At 39.2% G+C, this 19099-nt stretch overlaps 1 protein-coding gene across 2 annotated transcripts in view; it reads right to left on the bottom strand.

Annotated features, from left to right (window-relative positions):
• PEX5L (peroxisomal biogenesis factor 5 like) overlaps nucleotides 1–18766 on the bottom strand; it is a 222553-nt gene extending 203787 nt beyond the window's left edge. For both annotated transcript variants that reach the window (XM_069973806.1, XM_069973807.1), the window contains exon 1: nucleotides 18444–18766. In XM_069973806.1, the coding sequence (XP_069829907.1) occupies nucleotides 18444–18464 (21 nt within the window). In that variant the 5' untranslated portion in view covers nucleotides 18465–18766. The remainder of the gene's footprint in view (nucleotides 1–18443) is intronic.
• Nucleotides 18767–19099: the final 333 nt, after the last annotated feature.

The following is a 19099-nucleotide window of genomic DNA, read 5'->3' as shown; positions in this document are numbered from 1 at the left end:
AGACCTGGACCTATTTTTAACGTTGCTCGTTCGCAAAACGTTCGCAAATCGTTCGCATTGAATAAGATGTCGTTCGGTCGTTCGCAGTAGATACGAACGCAATAGCGAAGAAATACGGAAGAAAAAACGATCGCAAATACGATCATAAGTAACGATTATCGTTTCATGGAAATGAGCAAAGGTTTTCAGGTCTTTCGCAATAGCGGTCGTTTGAGATCGTTAATCGTTAACGATTATGCGAACGATAATCGTCCGATGGAACAGGGCCCTTAACGACTGTTCACACGGAACGATTTGCGAATTTTTCGCGTACGATGAACGACGATTTGATGACCTGATGAAAGATCAAAATGTACGATTTATCGTGCATCGTTCGATCGTTCGCTGCGTTTACACGTACAATTATCGTTCGAATTCGACCGTCATCGCGCAAATTCGCACCATAATCGTTACATGTAAACGCAGCATTAGGCTTCAAAAATCTGTCAGATAAATCTGTGTGTTTAATTACAAACCACACCAGAACTGGAGACAAAAGAGCTGTTGTCTCGTTCACACTACGGAATCAGCGAATCCTGCCTTCAATCTCTTTTAATGGATGGCTTGTGTGCAAAGAATAGGCATGTAGTGTAAACTGGGCTCCATGCTGGATAACCCCTTTAAACTTTGTGCAGAGGAACAGTGAAGCTGTTTCTCAAGGCAACCAATCACATCCAAGCCATGAAAGCAGCAATACTGTACTTTGCTCAAGTTTTGATAAAACGTCCCCTCTGTCTTTTGCATGTTCCTTGGGTAGGTCAAGGCTAAACATGGTACATTTTTATTTGTCCAGCTGTGCATCCAAAATGTATAAAAATGCTTTTTCTCTCTGGTACTAGAGTCAAAGAGGCTTTCCCAGGCTCTTGTTCTTAATGTTTCCTCTCGCCCCCCCCCCCCCCCCCCCCCGCTTGATTGACACCTGGAGTCCTAAGTATGGTCAGGAAGCCTTTTTCTACATTCTGGAAGCACAGACAGAATATGAAAATGAAAAGTACAATATGTCTAATTGACCTAAAAGCTATCTCACAGTGTCATCAGTTTGGAACGTGAATTGCAGCTGACAGATTTCAGACAAATCCCTCAAAGCCTTCCCGCCCACAGCCCTGGCCCCCCGTCCTCCTGCAGCCCCAGCCCCCCGTCCTCCCGCACCGCCGGCCGCCCCGAGCATACATTACCAGCTCGGCGCCGCGGCTGTGTGAAGCTCCCGGCTCCCCTCGCTCCTCTTCAGCCAATCAGTGCACAGCAGCTCTGATTGGCTGAAGAGGAGCGAGGGGAGCCGGGAGCCTGAATCAAGCCGCGGCGCCAAGCTGGTAATGTATGCTCGGGGTGGCCGGCGGTGCGGGAGGATGTGGGGGCAGGGCTGCGGGAGGATGGGGGATTGGGGCTGCAGGCGGGCAAGCGGCTCGGGGGTTAAAGGGGCCGGGTCCCATACACGCAGCGGATCCGCTGCCTGTATGGGACCCATTTAAATTCACAGTACTGGATCCGCAGCAGATTTCGCTGCTAACTTGCAGCGTCAAATCCGCTGCGGATCCGGTAGGTGTGAACGTACCCTAAGAGGGCCACAGTTCAGCTTTCAGTACAGACTCCCCTTACTAAAAATGGGAAAGCATAATTTTTTATGCTTGTGTTATTATTCTGTTGAATAATCCAGATCCTGTGAAGTCCTGTATTTCTGGCACTGAATTATAGCATTATATGTGTATGTGTAGTGTGCATTACAAGTATTACTACACAGAACATTGTAGATAATAAGACAAACGTGTAAATTAAAGACAGTCACCAGGAAACAGAACATGTAACAGTGATTATCTCTCTAGCAAACCCCAAATTGCTGCTTACATGGTGAATCTGTGCACACAGAGCATTAAATTACCTCCAAGGGACATAACCCTTACTGACATGAAGGTAGTCGTGTTCCTCTTCACATTCTACAAATATATCTCGCTGAGTCAGGATTTACAGTGCTGTAATAAACTACTTGTTCTTCTGACTACAACATACAGCTATCTAAGCATGTACAGCATGTAAGTCTAAGGTACCAATGGCTTTAGAGGGTCAAATATTATAAATTAGTTAATATTTTATGGGTCTCTCTCTCTAGCAATAACTGGGAATGCTCATTTCATGAAATCTTACATCCAAACTGTGACATTTTAGAATATAAAATGTTTAAGTCAAATATAAAAGCATATGCAATCATTCTTTTAAAGTGTCATTGTCATTTTTTTTTTTTTTTAAATCAATAGTACAGACGAATTTAAGAAACTTTGTAATTGGGTTTATTAGGCAAATTTGCCTTTATCTGCATTCAAAAAGACTTTCCCCAGCCCCCCCTCTCCCTCCTCTCTCTCATCCACTGCTCATTATCAGGAAATCTCAACTCTTTTTCATCAGTCGTGCCCTGTGTAATCTATGGAGGGGGCAGGGGGAGGAGGGGGATTAGTCGCCAGCAGAGAGCAGAGAACAAAGGATTCCACAGTGGGAGCTGTGTGCTAGCAGAAATAATTTTTTAACCTTGGGTAAATTCTGAAGTCTGTATGTAAAATATAGTAGATAACAGTCTATGACATTCCTATGAAGCTCAAGAAACAGATCTTTTAAAAAGATTCTGTAGTGAATTGACAGGTTGCAGGAAAAGAGTAGGAATGTGATTACCCCATAGTTGTCTGCTCTGCCATTAGATCGTCAGTAATAATTCAGCTAATGAGAGTACATAACACACATAATGTAATTCCTTAATATGTTAGCCTGCATGCCATCAACATGGAAGTTCCCTTTAACAAAGTGGTAACATAGTAATACAAAAAACACTGTATTTAATATTAAATCAAGACTGCTCCTAAAAAAGAATCAGTGCCACAGTAATCACTGTACGTTTCAAAGTGAAGTAGTTCTATTAGCACTTATAAGCAGTTAAGATTTATAGAACCTTTCGTAGTACTTTATATATTCTGCAATGTAATACAGGTGGCATTTCTGGCAACAAAAATCTCATATTTCCAAAGGGTCAGGAATTAAATATTTTTATTTATATATAATTTGATTACCTGTAATAGGCCAACCCCTCTATGTAAACAAGTGCTGATCTAGCAGATCAGCGCTTTATCAAGATTTCTTTCCATTACTCAGTTGTCATGCAATCATGACTCAGGACACGGTTAAACCATTGTGCAGACATCGATCAATGCATTTTGCTTTGTGTGAAGCCTTTCAAATGTAAATATAGCTTAATGCCAAATTGTGATGGGAAAGGGGTCTTTTTGATGCTTTTGATGCCCTGCCAGTAAAATTTACCACAATGCTCTGTATGGCATAAATGTCTTTCATTAGAATAATACATTAGTGTGCAATTATTATTTAAAACAACTACTGACATGTCATAGCAACATGTCAGAGGTGCCTATCGGTAGGAGTTTGGGTGCTGAGACCCCCACCAATCGCTAGAATCAAGGGCCAGAAGTGCTCAGCAGCACACACTTTGCCCCTTCATCACCACTATATGGCCGGAAGTTCCATAGACTCCATTATAATACAGTAGACTGCAGTTATAGAGGAGATGAAAGGAGATACTGGTCGCTGCTGAGCGCTTCTGCCTCTTCATTCTAGCAATCACTGGCGGTCTCAGCACCTGGGCCCCCACCTATACACACTCCTGATATGTCGCTATGACATGTCAGATGTTTTTACAAATGATAGTTATACTTGGTTACATAATGGTCACATAATTTTACTGCCCTTTCTGCACTCCAACCCTGACATTTAACCCTTTAGATCACAAATGTCAAATATTCAACCCTTCAGCTGTTGCAAAACTACAATTCCTTAACATAAAATAAGTGATCAAAATGTTACAAGCACCCATAATAGTACCACTAAAACGTTAACTCATGTGACAAAAAAACAAGCCCTCAGACAATTATGTTGGTGGGAAAAATATAAATTATAGTGATGAGCGAATAGTGAGATATTCGAATATTCGATATTCGTACGCATATCCAGCGAATATTCGAATATTCGATCGAATATTGGATCCCATTAAAGTCTATGGGAACAAGTATTCAATTAGTGAAACACATCTATTTGACCATTTGGAGGGTGAAACCGGAAGCTGGGGGACTTGAACGCTTATCGAATATTTATCGAATATTCGCGGGATATTTGTACGAATATCGAATATTCAAATATCTCACTATTCGATCGAACAGTATTCGCTCATCACTAATAAATTACAGTTCACAGAATATAGCAATGCACAATTTATTTATTAACAAAAAGTAGTTTTAGGGTATGTTCCCACTACAGAATATGCGTGGCAATTTCAAGCCGGACTCAATCTCCCCAAAGAATTGACATGTCAATTATTTGGCTGGATGGCGGATTGAGCATAAGAATATCATCAAGTCAATGGGACAGGTGAACTCAAGCGTAGTCCACCATGTGGCCTCCACTTGATATTTCCGTACATATTCCGTAGTGAAAACATACCCTTACAGTGTAAATGTAATAAACACTTACCAAGTATATAAATTAGATATTTCCATAATCATACTGACATGTAGACTACAAATAACATACCAGACAATGAATACCATAAAAAAAAAACTTGCCAAATTACTTATGTTTTTAAAATGTAAGCGTAACTATAATTTCAGTAGCCAAAAAATGAAATTTCTCAAATAAAAAGCCCATGTGTTATCCTTTAAAAAGATCCCTAAACTGTGTTGATAGCCTGTACGCTCCCTGAGATATCCCTAGTTGTTTGGCTCAGAAGAATAAATGAATTTTTCTTCTGGCTGAGAGAAAGTGGGCGTGGCCTATGCCTCATCTCTATAGCTGTGTCCCTCTATCCACTGAGCAGCACATTAGCAGATGTATCACACATAGGAGGATCAGATACAGCCCCAACATACAGTATCACAATGTAAGATTAGATAAAAAGCACCAGCCGATGGTATCACACACAGTGGGATTAGATACAGTCATCTGCTCTCATTACACTGTAGGATAATGTCAGCCATGGAGGTGGGGGCACCTGCTGCAGACCTCTGATAGTGAGTGTTATATGTACTATGGAAGGACTACAGCTGTGTTGTGCTGGGACTTGTAGTCCTCCCCTCAGTGACTCACCCACTCTCCCTCATGCAGCACATTGGAGTCATGGTGGCATGTCCCTCCTTGTTGAAGCGCTGAGTACTTGTCCCTCCATCCATCTCCTCCCCTGCGCTGCTCTTCACACACAACACCCTCAGCTCTGCTATGTGATCTCTGTGAGGGGAGGGGGGAGAACGTGCTGCTAGGAGGGGGGGAGGGGGGAGGAGGGTTTGTTTATGTGTGTGTCAGGGCTGTTATCTGATGCTGCTGTCAGAGTCTGTACTCTAAGTACGGATCTGCAGGGAGGGGGCGTGTCCAGCAGGAATGCAGAAATAAGTCAGAGCCAGACAGAGCTGTAAGGTCATAATCAGCCTTATGTATTTAAAAAAACTGTTCATTTTAGGTTATTAATGTATATTGCAAAATTGTTATCATGCCCTAAGCTAACTAAAACTGAAAGGTCAAAATATTTTATAGTTACGCTTTAATCTTACCTCTCTAAAATTAATTAAAAGTCTAGTTAGACTATAGCTATTAAAGGGGTTATCCAGTGCTACAAAAACATGGCCACTTTCCCCCTACTGTTGTCTCCAGTTTGGGTGGGGTTTTGAAACTTAGTTCCAATAAAGTAAATGTAGCTTAATTGCAAACTGCACCTGAACTGGAGACAACAGTTCCTGTTCCTTTTCTACCTAGATCACATCTTGCTCCTAATTCGCTTTGCTCTGTTAATGGATCAGCTGACATTTGGAAGGACAATCCATTCTGTGCAGTCTTGATTCTAGAGGTATATAATTTGGTACTTTTGAGTTGCTGGAAGAGGAAAATAACTGGCTTTTCTAAGACATGTCTGACACATTAAATGCAATCCAAAAATACCTCTATCGTATGGCTATGTTACCTTAGTTTTTAGACAAATTTTAAAGAGCGTGTATCACCTAGATTTTCTTTTTTTTACTAATTAGATAGTAAAAAATGTATCTGTAATTATTTTTTGATTATCATTTTTTTAATTTTATTATTTGTACATTGTTATGGGGGCAGCCATTTTGCCTGAGCTGTTTTTAACAGCATTTAGTGACATGCTTTACAGCAAGAGGTCATTCTATAGGGAGATGCTTTTGTCTTAGACTGATGCTAGTTATCTACTGAAGTCACCTAATGCTGTTATTCTGTATAGACAGAATAGGAAGGTTCATCTTAGATTTAGCCCCAGTGGTGAGGATAAAAAAAAAAAAAAGGAAAAACTTCACCTAAAATTCTTTAAAAAAACATAAAAATATTTAACCCCTAATGACAGCGGGCATACATCTACCCCCCCCCCCCCAACCTGGGTCTTAATGCAGCGGGGCGTACATTCTGGCGTACGCCCTGATGGGGGGCTGCACTATGAAGCAAGCTCAGGAGCTAAGCATCTCCTGTCACTTACCAATCGCACTGCCTGACTGCCAGAGGTATACTGCTTACCTCCGTGCAGTCTGATCTTCAGTCTTCTGACGAGTCTGCCACAGCTAGGCTCTATCCGAAGATCGCCGATAACACTGATCCTTGCTATGCTATGGCATAGCAGTAGTCAGTGTGAGCAATCTATTATATGTAAGTAATAGTCCCCTGGGGATTGGGGGGGCTAAAAAAGTGTAATAAAATAAATAAATGCCCCAAAGCCCCTCCCCCAATAAAAGTATACATTTTTTCCATTTTATAAATTAAACACATAAAAATAATAAAATAAACGTATAATATTTTATAACATGCCTAAGCATCTGATATATTAAAATAAAACAATATTATTACCGCACATAAATGGCAAGAACAAAAAATGCCAGGATTGCTGATTTTTTAATTACATTTTATCAATACGCCTGATCTACACATATATGGTATTAATAAAAACTAGGGATCGTGACACAAAAAAATGACACCCCAAACAGCCCTGTAGGTGAAAAAATAAATGTGCTGTAGGAGTTACAATAGAGCCATTTTAAATATACCTATTTGCAAAAAAAAAAAAGTTTTACTGTTAATAAAAATAGTAAAACATTAGAAAAGCTATGTAAACATGCATATCACTGTATTATACTAAAGAATAAATATATCGCGTCATACTGTAAAGTGCATTATGTAAACACGGAAACACCATCCCAAGCCCCCCCCCCCCCCCAATTTTTTGTCCTAAATTTACCCCGGAAATGATATTTTGGGGTTACATGATTTATTTTATGGTTGATTGAAGGGTGCTATTACAAATTATCCTGAAAAAAAAAACAAGCTCTCATATGGCCCTGTAGATGGAAAAATAACAGAGTTATAGCTTTTAGAAGGTGAGGAGGAAAAAACAAAAATGCAAAACTGAAAATTGTTGCGGTCCTTAAGGCCATTTTTGGCTCTGTCCTTAAGGGGTTAAAGAATAGGTCATTTTCTGATGCCATATTACCTTTAAAGCCGTCTAATATTTAGCATTGCAGCTTTAATTGCAATTTTAGTTTTGCAAAATCAATCAAATTTTTTTTTAAATTACGAATAAAAGCTTCTGACTATAAGGCCATAATAATTTAGTTATTATAAATATGTGAGGTATTTTGAAAGAATAAAAACAATGAGTCAGCAATTACAAGAAAAGAACTCATTCAGTCCAGATGCTAACAATACCTTGGAGCCATAGGACTTACACCTGTGCTTCACAGCTGTATCAGTCTACAGTTTCTCTGCAGGTTAATGAACCTTGTGCATATGATATTAAATGTTGATGTCAGTAGTTTTCCCCTTAGCCCTCTCTCTTGTCCTATATTAACGTCTGAACGTGTTACTTGCAGAACTGGATTTTGAATAGTTTACATCTTGATGATCTTCAGGTTTACATTGCATCTTTGAAAACAGAATTTTCATATTGTTAATGAAGACTAAATCTGCTATGAAAAAAAAAATGACCTGGCCATGTCCAAACATCACATGTTTCATTAGGTTTCTCAGGAATGGATTATATCATACTAAGGGGGTTGTCCTCTTATTAAGACATCTACGTGAGAGCTGCCAGATACAGTATATCCCTGGTAGCCCCCATATACAATGAATGAAAGAGCGGTATGCACACGTGACCACCACATGGGAGACCTGGACTGCATATAGTGCTGCATGCCCCCACCAATAGAGGTGCACTGTAATGGATTATCTTGTCAATATTGCAGAATCTCTGCTAATAACTGAGCTCTGTCTGTTCTCCTTTGTTTGCTGAAAGCCTATTTCCTCAAGAGGATCTCACAAACAGCGCTCATCAACTATCTGCAGGATAGGTAATGAGTGCCTGATCTGTGGGGGTCCTAGCAGGGGTCCTGTGCCCCCTTTTCTTTTTAAGAGTTCAAGGAATTGAACAGATGAGTGTTGTCACTAGCGGGGGGTCCACCGTACAAGCATCTATACAGAGAAACCTATGGTCATAGCTTTAGGTTCTATTACAGCCCTTGGGATTGCTGTTATACTGCTCTGCTTTATTCCTTGATATTATAGAATCTTTTTATTCACTACATTGATTGCAATTGGACAGGGTGGTATTTTTAATCCAATTGTGTTGCATATACATGCAATGTCTATGGACCAAAATTAGCCTGAAACATTATTGCTGCAAGTGATATGTGTTTTGAATTTGCCACTGAAATTCGACTTCTGAGCACCTGTTCACCTGGCCGCATACAATGGAACTCTATGAGATAGAGCTTCCTGCTCCTGTTTACAGCTAGACAATTCTGGAGCCAAATTTTGTTTTGAGACCCATGTTAGGTGTCTTAAAAATTATGTATACAATTGCATATATTTATACACCTGGTTGATATTTACTGGTAATATTACTCCACGATTACCGACTACATAACAATCCCATTTGTAGTCTGATCCCACATATATATAGTATACTCCTCTTCCTACCCTTTGCCTTTTCCTTATCTACTGCCAAGCTCTGCAAAGACATCTGCTGTTGAGAAGATACGGCTTCAAAAGAAATACCCACTGAGCTCAATATTTGTAGCTTTACAAACTACATTTTCAAAGAAAGCATATCTTGAAAATTAAAGAACTTGGTACAAATATATGGCCAAATGTCTGAAGATCATTTTATCGGTGACAATGGTTTACATACACTTTTAGGTCTCATACAGCAAAATAAACAACTGGAGCAGAACTGCTGTCAGAAAAATTGATGCAAGACATACTACTGTTGTTGACATTGCAATTGGGCTCCTCTGGAGAAAGAAAATAAGTAGAAATAAATAAAATTTCGGATAAATACTATGTACGTAGCAAGGCATCATGTATTTCTGTTTATTGACTGTATTCTTGAATCATCTTTGTTATGAAGTCTGATACATAGAACATTTCAAACTGCATACACGTGTACAATTGTAAAGACACAATCTTTTTCAACACAAAGTCTGACACATTCCTGAGAAGTCTGCACTACTTGAAATGCATTTCATTAAGCAGCTATGATTTTATGCATAGCTCTTCTTATACTCAATCTATTAATGTGTTTCAAGTGTGCATAAATCAGATGTCAAAACTGACATGTGATAAATATAATCTTAGCAAAAATTCTACATTCACAAGTTCAACATTCCAAATGGAAACTGCAAATCAATTATTTGAAATGAACATAACTAAAGTGAACCCTTGTTCTCAACATGAAAAAATACAGTTGTATATGTATATCACAAGCAGTGAAGTCAGAGGATGCTGTATTGAGCTCTATATCCGAAAATAATATTGAGCCATCCTAGCAAAGAGGACCCACTTGGCAAAAGAATCTAATTGCCCTTTAGGTCTTCATCCTTTATGTCATTCCAAGATACAGAAATGAGAATATTGCTGCTGGAGAACACCAGGTTACTCCGCTGTGATTCTGATATCAGTAATGGCAGACAACTGGGTCAGCAACAAGAGAGACAGAACAATACAGGAAGGGTCAGATAACTGTTTTTCAAGAGACAAGCATAGGTTAAGGTACACTGGTTAGCAAATACAGAATAGCACACCTTTGCTAGGAATACAAGGAACCAACAACACTCAGGCACAGGATGCTAGTTGAAACCCCTTATATATCTGTTGCCTAATGTAGACAGGTGGATAAAAACTTATGATTGGGGTGCAGTGGCTGTTTAAATCAGTAAGAGTGCTCATAGCTGGACCCTAAAGGTCAAATGAGGAAGCACAGCTGAATGTCGCAGCTGACTGGGGAGCAGGCTGTAGCCTATAGGAAGGTAGAGTGCTGGTAGGGACCAGAAGCTGCTGACACTGGAGTGGTGCAGTGTGCATCACAGGATGCAGCTGGGACTGTAAGAGTGCTGGCGGGAGAAATCCGCTAGCATTAGACCCATGTTCACACATCATATGACACCGGCCGTTCTGTGACCCAGCCGAGTCACAGAACGGCTGGGGTCAGTGAAGATCATTCCGGCCAAAGCTGCAGTACCGGCCAGATTATCTTTATTTCTATTGAATTGGGATGCGGGCGCACCCACATCCCAGTTCACCATTGAACACAGCCACGCACTCCATTGTGTGACCTGTCAGGAATGTGCAGCAGCTATTCAATGAATAGTGGCCACACAAAACTGGCATGTCAGTTTCTTGTGCGGCCACTAGCAAACCCGGCCTGAGTGTATACTATGTGTATACACTCTGGCCGTGATTCCATAGACGTCAGCACAATGTAAGTTTCCTATTAATCATGGCCGTTGTTGCAAAACAGCAAAAACAGCCGTGATTATTAGGAAACCTACGTTGTGTGAACATAGCCTAAGTGTATAAAAATCAGTGCACCTCCTGCATTATCTTGATTACGTAAAGAGTTACACTGCAAAACCCATATAAGCAGCTCAATGTTTTCAAACATAAAATAATGCACTTGAAAAGAAATCCTCTATCTGAGTATCATATTGGCAGTTCTGTGTTAGTAAAGACTTTAGAAGAGAAGGCTTTAGGGGTAGTGATTTCTGACAGCTTCTCAAAGTAAGTCACCAGTGAAAAACTGGCGGTAGGGAAAGTTAATTGTATGCTGGGCTGTATAGCTAGAGATATAACCAGTAGAAAGAGGGAGATTGTGATCCTGCTGTATAGAGCTCTAGTGAGACCACATCTGGAATACTGTGTCCAGTTCTGGAGACCTCAACTTCATAAGGCTACTGATAAACTAGAACGTGTCCTTAGACAGGCTACAAAAATGGTCTAGTGACAGAAGTATAAAACATATCAGAAAAGACTTAATCTGGAGGAAAGAACGGAAGTGGGGGGGCATGATTTAAACCTTTAAATGTGTCAAGTGGCTAAATAAGGTTTAAAGGGACATGGTGTTGTTAATAAAAAAAAAAAACTAAACACAAGATCAAGGGGGCACGAGCTGAGGTTAGCTGGGGGAAAGATCAGAAACAACTCAAGAAAATATAACTTTACTGTAAGAGTAGTAGATGTTTGGAACAAACATCCAGCAGATGTGATAGAGAAATCAATAATGGAATGTAAACATGCCTGGAATAAAAATATATCTATCTTAACCCCTTGACGACCCATGATGTCAGCTTATGTCATCCTACTCCCCACTGATGAGGGGCAAATACCCCAAACAGCTGTCTATGGATGTATACCTTGCTTGGGTGGTTTCCTTGATTGGAGACATTCCTTGGCTTGGTTGTTCCTTCCCAGAGGAAGGTCTGGCTAGTTCACTGACGTCGAGACGTGATGGTGTCTCTGCAGTGTTTTGGTTGATCTCCCTGAAGTCAACCAGCATCCTTTAGCTTATGTCATGGCGCCACTAGGGAGGTTCAGAGAGGGGTCACGTCATGGGCTGATCGCCACACCTGGCTAATTAATCTTATTTGAATGGCTTGAAAAACCTAACCTGGTGGTCTAGTGATAGGATTGCCTCTCTATGAAAAGATCAGTGCAGTAATCATAGAAGTCCCCCAGGGGGAATTCAAGTTACAGTGCAATAACAATGTTTTTCTTTAATAAAAAAAAAAAAATCGGATAATATAATTAAAGTTTAAATTACCCCCCTTTCCCATTATATAAATAAAAAAAAAACATATTTTATATTGCCGTGTGCATAATCGCCTGAACTATTAAATTATCCCATTCCTGATCTTGCACAGTAAACCCGTAAGCACAAAAACTCACCGAAGTGCAAAATTGCAGATTTTTGGTCACATGAATTCCAGAAAAATTGTAATAAAAAGTGATCAGAAAGTCGCATATATGCAATCAAGGTACTAATAGAAAGTACAGATCATGGCGCAAAAAAATGGCACCTCACACAGCCCTAAAAAATAAAAGCGTTATAAGGATGGTAATAGAGCAATTTTAAACGCATTTAATTTTTTAAAAAAAGTTTTCATTTTTTAAATACAATCAAATAAACTAAGAGCTATATAAGTTGCCTATTTTTGTAATTGTACAGCTTTTAGAAACATAGATAACATGTTAGTGAGCGTAAACACAAAACCCCCAAAATAAAAAAAAAATTAATTTTTTTTCAATTTCACTGCGCAAATAATTATTTACCAGTTCTGCAATATATTTTATGGAAAAACTAAGTCTATCATTGCAAAGTGTAATTAGTGATGCAAAAAATAAGGGCTCGTGTAGGTCTGTAGGTAAAAAAATGCAAGCGCTATGGCCTTTTAGCCACGAGGAGGAAAAAGTAAAAGTGCAAAAATTGGCTCCGTCATTAAGGGGTTAAGATATTAACAAAGGAAATTCTAATAGGGCAGACTAGATAGACCAAGTGGTCTTTTTTTTTACAGTCTTTTGTGTTTCTGTGGCAATGTTCTAAGCACCCTACTAGAGACGTAGATAGCTAGGCCACAGATTGAGCCTTCAACTTACCTACTTGTAGCATTCTGCAAGAATAGTCTCCCTGAAAATGACTCCCCAATTGGGCAGAATACTTTAAGCCATAAAACCCTGATAGAGTCAGCAATTTTAACAAAAAAAAATTTAATGGTTTCACTGAAAATAGCATAGATTAAAACTGCACACTATGCATATATCCACTCTATTCACAAAAAGTTGCATCAGTGTATCACAAGCCGCATGCTTAAGCCCACCGTCCCCTCCTAGGTTCTGTTCACTCTATATACTCTAGGGCCTGTTGACTCTTGACTGATGACACTTCTTCTCCTTTCTGAACATAAAATTCCCCTGGGATCTGGCCTTATTAGCACTGCAACCAAACAAGGAGTTTGTGGTGGGACAGCAGGTTCCATTGTACACACCAGCATAACTCCAGCATGCTGAGCTCCTCCAGGGGATTGCAGAGACATCAGTCCAGTGGGGTTTCACATAGGAAGGGGGAGGGGTAATTGGAGGGCCGCTATGCAGCATCATGGCATCAAATGCTAATTTTTCCTTGTTCTGTGCAATTACTATATGCACATACTGTATTAGATAATGAATTGATCTAACTTGCCTCTTTTCTAAGTGTAATTTGGCCAGAAATAACAGGTTATCTAAATTTCCTTATACTATATAAAAAAGCTTAAAGGTCAAACATGATATCTGTTTACATAGTGCTCCCATGAGAAATGTCATGAAATAGCATGCAGTGGTTAGCATAGGATTACTGTAACAATGCAGAAATATCAGTTCTACACATGGACGTTAAGCAAGTATACACAATCTCAGAGCAGAAATCCTGAAGCCTGAATATCCCATTACTGCATTATGGAGGAAAAGGAAACATATAACATGAATACACAATCAAATTCATCTTCCTATCACTATGGTCTTTGCTTTTTACACAAACAGTATAGAAAGTGTTAGTAATGTGTTTTAATTTTAGTATGAAAGAAAGAAAAGAATATTCTTTTATCTTTACAATCCAGTAAGCTTTAAATTAGAGCACTAAATTGTCAGATTACAGTATGACATTGCCCAACATAAAACATTGCATATTGGGTATAAGAAGTGTGCAGTAAGAAGTAGAGTGCTACATATTACCCAGATGTAAAGGGTTATTTTGACCTGAAGAATTTATCTAATCACTGGATATGTAGTAAATGTATGCTTGTGGGGGTCTCACTACTGGGGATCCCACCTAATACCACTATGGGGAACCAAGGCATTCCCACCTGCAACATGGTAATGCCCTACCATACACAATGCACAGTTAAGATGCATCTTTATAGGGTATGCCCTCTCTGGGGAAAATGTTTAAAAAAAGTTATACATGTATCATTTAAAAAACTATTAAAAGTACAAGTTATTGGTATCATCATGTCCATAAAAGTTTGAAGTTTTATGCTATCTATCCTGTGTGGTGATTGCTGTTATTTGATATTGCTTTTATTGTACAGTACTACCTGCAGAGTAAAGTTAACGTCATTTATATGTACGCAGAGAATATAAAATGAGAAATATTTTTTTTTTTCTATTCCACCTCACAAATATTTTTTTCCTCAACACATTATATGATATATTAAATGCTAAAAATAGTAGGCAGTGGTTACACAGCCATAAAATAATTGATGGTTATGGGTTATTTAAGGGAGAAATTTTGACTTAAAGTGACAGTTCCATCAAGTACATCACTGCACTTTTTTTTTACCTTAATCAATTGGCGCTGTTTTTTTCCTGAGCACGGGCCCGCTCCAGAGCACTGGGGGCAGGCCCGCCACTCCTGAGTGTGGCCATATCCCCTCCCCTCTGTGATTAGGCTCCATTGATTCTAATGGAGCCATGTCACAGAGAGGAGGTTGATGGTGGGTCTTCCCTCAGTGCTCCAGAGCAGGCCGGTGCTTGGGAAAAGACTGACTCCTAACCCGGGAACTGGGCGGCATTTCAAAAACAGGGCCATACCACCGGCATTTCCACACCAGCACAAATCTGTAAAAAAAAGTGCAGCGATGTACCTGATGGTACATTTGCTTTAAAATAAATACATTTACGCTAATATCTTTACTAGTTAGGTATGCTGGGTAAAACAGGGACAGTAAGGGAGCAGCCTAAGGACTTCTGACTGGCACATTGTGGCATAGTATGGATAAGCATACAATCTCTCCACCTGCTGTCATGTATCCTGGAGCAGCTTATGAGGGTTGTGATTGCTTTGAACAGAATGTACAGCCATGTTGTAAGTGTTATTGGGTTTCAGATTAATTATATTATATTTAATAGAGAGACAAAAACAAAACCTATGGGTCCAACAATAACTCAACCTTTTGTATAGCTAATAAATATGTACTAAGAAGTAAAAAAGCATGCGTGGATCTTTAAGATGCAGATATTCTATATAGATCTGTTGTGGCTTGTTAATCCACATTACAGAGTCTACATTACAGGGTTGGCTCATTAGATTAGGGTTTATTGATTTCAGGATGAAACCATCCCCCACAACCCCTTTCAGAAATGCACAGACATGAACATCGAAAATGAAACACATGACAACTCTTTTCCCAAAGTCACTAGAAAGTTATATGTGGTCATGCTATAAAGCATTACAATTGTAAGCAATAGTAACATTCATGAAACTGGATGCAGAATGTTTCTTTACTACCACATGAATAGGAAACTATCATACATTTCCATAGAGCCATCTGTACGGGCCTGGGTAATGAGACACCCGTCTGTATATGCCATTATAACACACATTGTTGTGTATGGCTTCCCTCTGGACTTTAAGTAAATAATTATAGTGATTAAATAAATGTAGCAGAGCTCTTGGTGTCATTCAAGCATCATGATGATCGCATCCAAAAAACAAATTCAACTCTGCTGCACTAATATTTCCAACTCTGCTACAGTACTATATTTGGATACAAGTTTTAACTTTTATGACTTAAAATATATCTTGCAAAATAGATGAGATTGGTTGGAGGGTAGATTGGAAGCAACCTGAGAAAATATAATTTTCTGAAAGAACACTAGATACTTATTGCAAATTTTATGCCGATGTGGTTGGTAAATCTATAGTAACTGAATGTTAACATGCCTGAGATAACCATTAGAGATGAGAGCAACTGGAGCATGTTTGGGTCCGTCTGAGCCTGAGCGTGTAGCATTTCATTACCGGTGGCTGTAGAAGTTGCTGCCTGAAAAGCATTGAAACAGCCATGGGATACAACCACACATCTTTTTTGGCCATTTGATGGCCATCTTTTTGGACAGCCATCATTTGGGCTTAAAATGTTGGCTGTCCAAAAAGACGTTGCCTGGTCACAGCCATAGGCTGCAACCATGCTTTCCAAGACTCCCTAGGGCAGCATTAAACTTCTGCAGCCACCGATAATCAAATGCCGCATGCTCAACTTTGGACTAACCCAAGTATGCTCGAGTTGCACTTATCTCTGTTAACAATACATCTTTCCTAAGATAATAAGAAAAGAAAGAGTACAGGGGTGGACTAGATGGACCCCGAATCTTCTATGTTTCTATGGAAAAAAAAAAAATTCAATTCAGCAACAGTAACAGACCTACTACCTACTGTCTAACTTATTAGCTGTTTTGACGATTTCTATGTGTATATGAGTATCAATAGCTCTGCCTGCATGCTATAAAGCTGCACAAGGAACTTTACTCTTCTGCACTAACTATAAATATATAATAAGGATACAAATCTCACTGAAACTGTATACAATATTTTTTTGTGTCCATTTGTTATATTGATATAAAGATATTCTGGATAATGGCTTTCAGGTATTGGTATATTTGCAGTATTTTAGTCCCAGGTTCAAGACCGTGGATACAGATGGAATATTAGTCATTTACTTATGCACATCCACACAGGTTAAGCTACAGTATTTCTGCAGGAAAAATGGCAATATTGTGCCCATAATGATTCTTGCATGTACATGCATACAGTATATAAATAATCTCTACCTGCAGGTGCTCAGGGAGTCGGGAAATGTAATAAAGTTCACTTACTCTATGTGTGCTCAATTAAAGGAGTCATATATACTATATACTCATAACCTCATCAACTGAATAAATCAGAATTAGATATAAATTTTAACACATACACTACATGTATAGATGGAGGTATACAGATAACATAGCGTAATACTGTCTGTGCCTGGCATTACTGCTTCTAGTTCTCCATACAGCAGGCAGGGGGTAACATTTTAAACAAAACAAAAGTTCTCCAACTACTGTATATAGCTAAACAGTTAAAAAAAAACAAAAAAACTGTTACCAACAAATTCTTCTTCTTTGTTCGAGATTATTCTAATATAGGAAAGGTAACATGGTTTTAGTATAAATGAAATAAAATGTAAATTACATTATTATTAATATTATTAGTAGTAGTATTATTATCATTATTATTATCATTATTATTATTTATATTGTTCTCACTTATATCTGAAAATATTTACAAATAATTACTGAAATTTGAAGAGTTTTTGAACTCACAGGGTTAACATATTAGCCACTATATATATGCCTATAGCACTTATTGGTCCAACTCGCTAATAGAAATAGACTAAAAATAATCATAGATGTTAAAAAAAAAATAATAATCTGGATCTCTATAATAAAATCCTGCATGGTATCCAGTGTCTTTTGCCAGCTCCAATATTGAACAGAAAAGTATAATGCTGAAAGCTTAGATGTCGCTAATTCACTGCATTTATCCTGCACACATTTTTCTTTTCAATGTTCTTAGTCTGGCTTCATACAGATTAGGACATTAGAGTGAGCTGCCTATATATTTCAAAGACGGTGAGGTAAAAGACATCTGCCAAGGGTTTCCTGGCATGCTTACAAACTGGGGTATGTCCCTCCCTTGTGAGGCTTGGATTTCTAAGCAATATAGAGGATGGTGTGATTCAAGGTTACAGGGAGCAGGAAGCCACTATACCAGGACTTCACATTTTAAAATATCCACTCTCATTTTCCAAAGAAAAATAATCAATAATCTCCCTTCAATCTTTCATTGGAAACTGAACACTGTTTAAATAATGTATATGAAGGCAGAAGTAAGACAAGAGTCACATTAGCCTGGGCCAAACTACTTTAAGCTGATGTCACATGCCATGGCACATATGGCTTGCTTCATTTCACAACTACACACTGGGAAGTGTGGCTAAAGTGTCAGTGTAGCTTAATCCGCACCAGCATATCATTTGTCCTTCAACTCACATACAATTTGCATCTAGTACAATAAATGACAATAAATGCATGCTTCACATTTACAAGGAGGAGTGTCCATTATTTTACCCCATCATCTAACTTTATCTTTACAAGTTGTCTGTGAGAGTTATAATCCTATCAGACACCTGTTGCAGTATGGGCACATGCACTGAAACAGAAAATGCAGGAGCTCCTCTTACCTGGATATGTCCCTGGTACATTGTGCTGCAGGGCTCCCAGGAGAATGTAGGTCTGAACAGGAGCTTGGCTGCAGGTGCTTTGGCAGTGTCGTCCTGGGAACTGTCCTCCCCTTGGTGGTGCTGAAACAGGCGGCTCTGCTCTGAGTAGCAGCAGAGGCAGCAGAGAAGAACTCTGTCTGCAAGGAAAGTCTCCTTCTCTATGTAACTCTTTCTCGCTTACTGTTTTCCTCGTTCATCTCTTTGAGATGCATGGACCCTCCCCAGGGATCACAGCAGCAGCAGCAGCACCTCCTCTTCTTCTTACTCTGTGCTTGCTGCAGGACTCATGACAGCTGGCAGCGTGACACAGAAATACTACCTAGGACTCAGGATCACTGTGCTAGTCTCTCCTCCAAACTCCCCCTTCTCCTTGGTGACATCATCAGGACCTCCCTTTATCTATTCCTCCCTCTGGCAGTCATTAGAGGTTCTGCTGAAACAGAAAACTCCTCTGTCACCTTCTTATACTACTGTGCCAGCTGAGGAGCTCAAGCTTGCAGGATAAGTCTCACATTAAGAATAGCTTGGATTCTAGAGAAGACACAGGAAATCCTCAGGGTGAATTATTGCTAAATAAACACACATAATCTCTGTGGATTTTAAGGATGATGCAGCAA

This window comes from Dendropsophus ebraccatus, chromosome 6 (genome assembly GCF_027789765.1).
Source record: "Dendropsophus ebraccatus isolate aDenEbr1 chromosome 6, aDenEbr1.pat, whole genome shotgun sequence".
NCBI classification, from domain to species: domain Eukaryota; kingdom Metazoa; phylum Chordata; class Amphibia; order Anura; family Hylidae; genus Dendropsophus; species Dendropsophus ebraccatus.
Note: the sequence above shows the minus strand (reverse complement) of the source record. Positions and strands in the feature narration are given on the sequence as shown.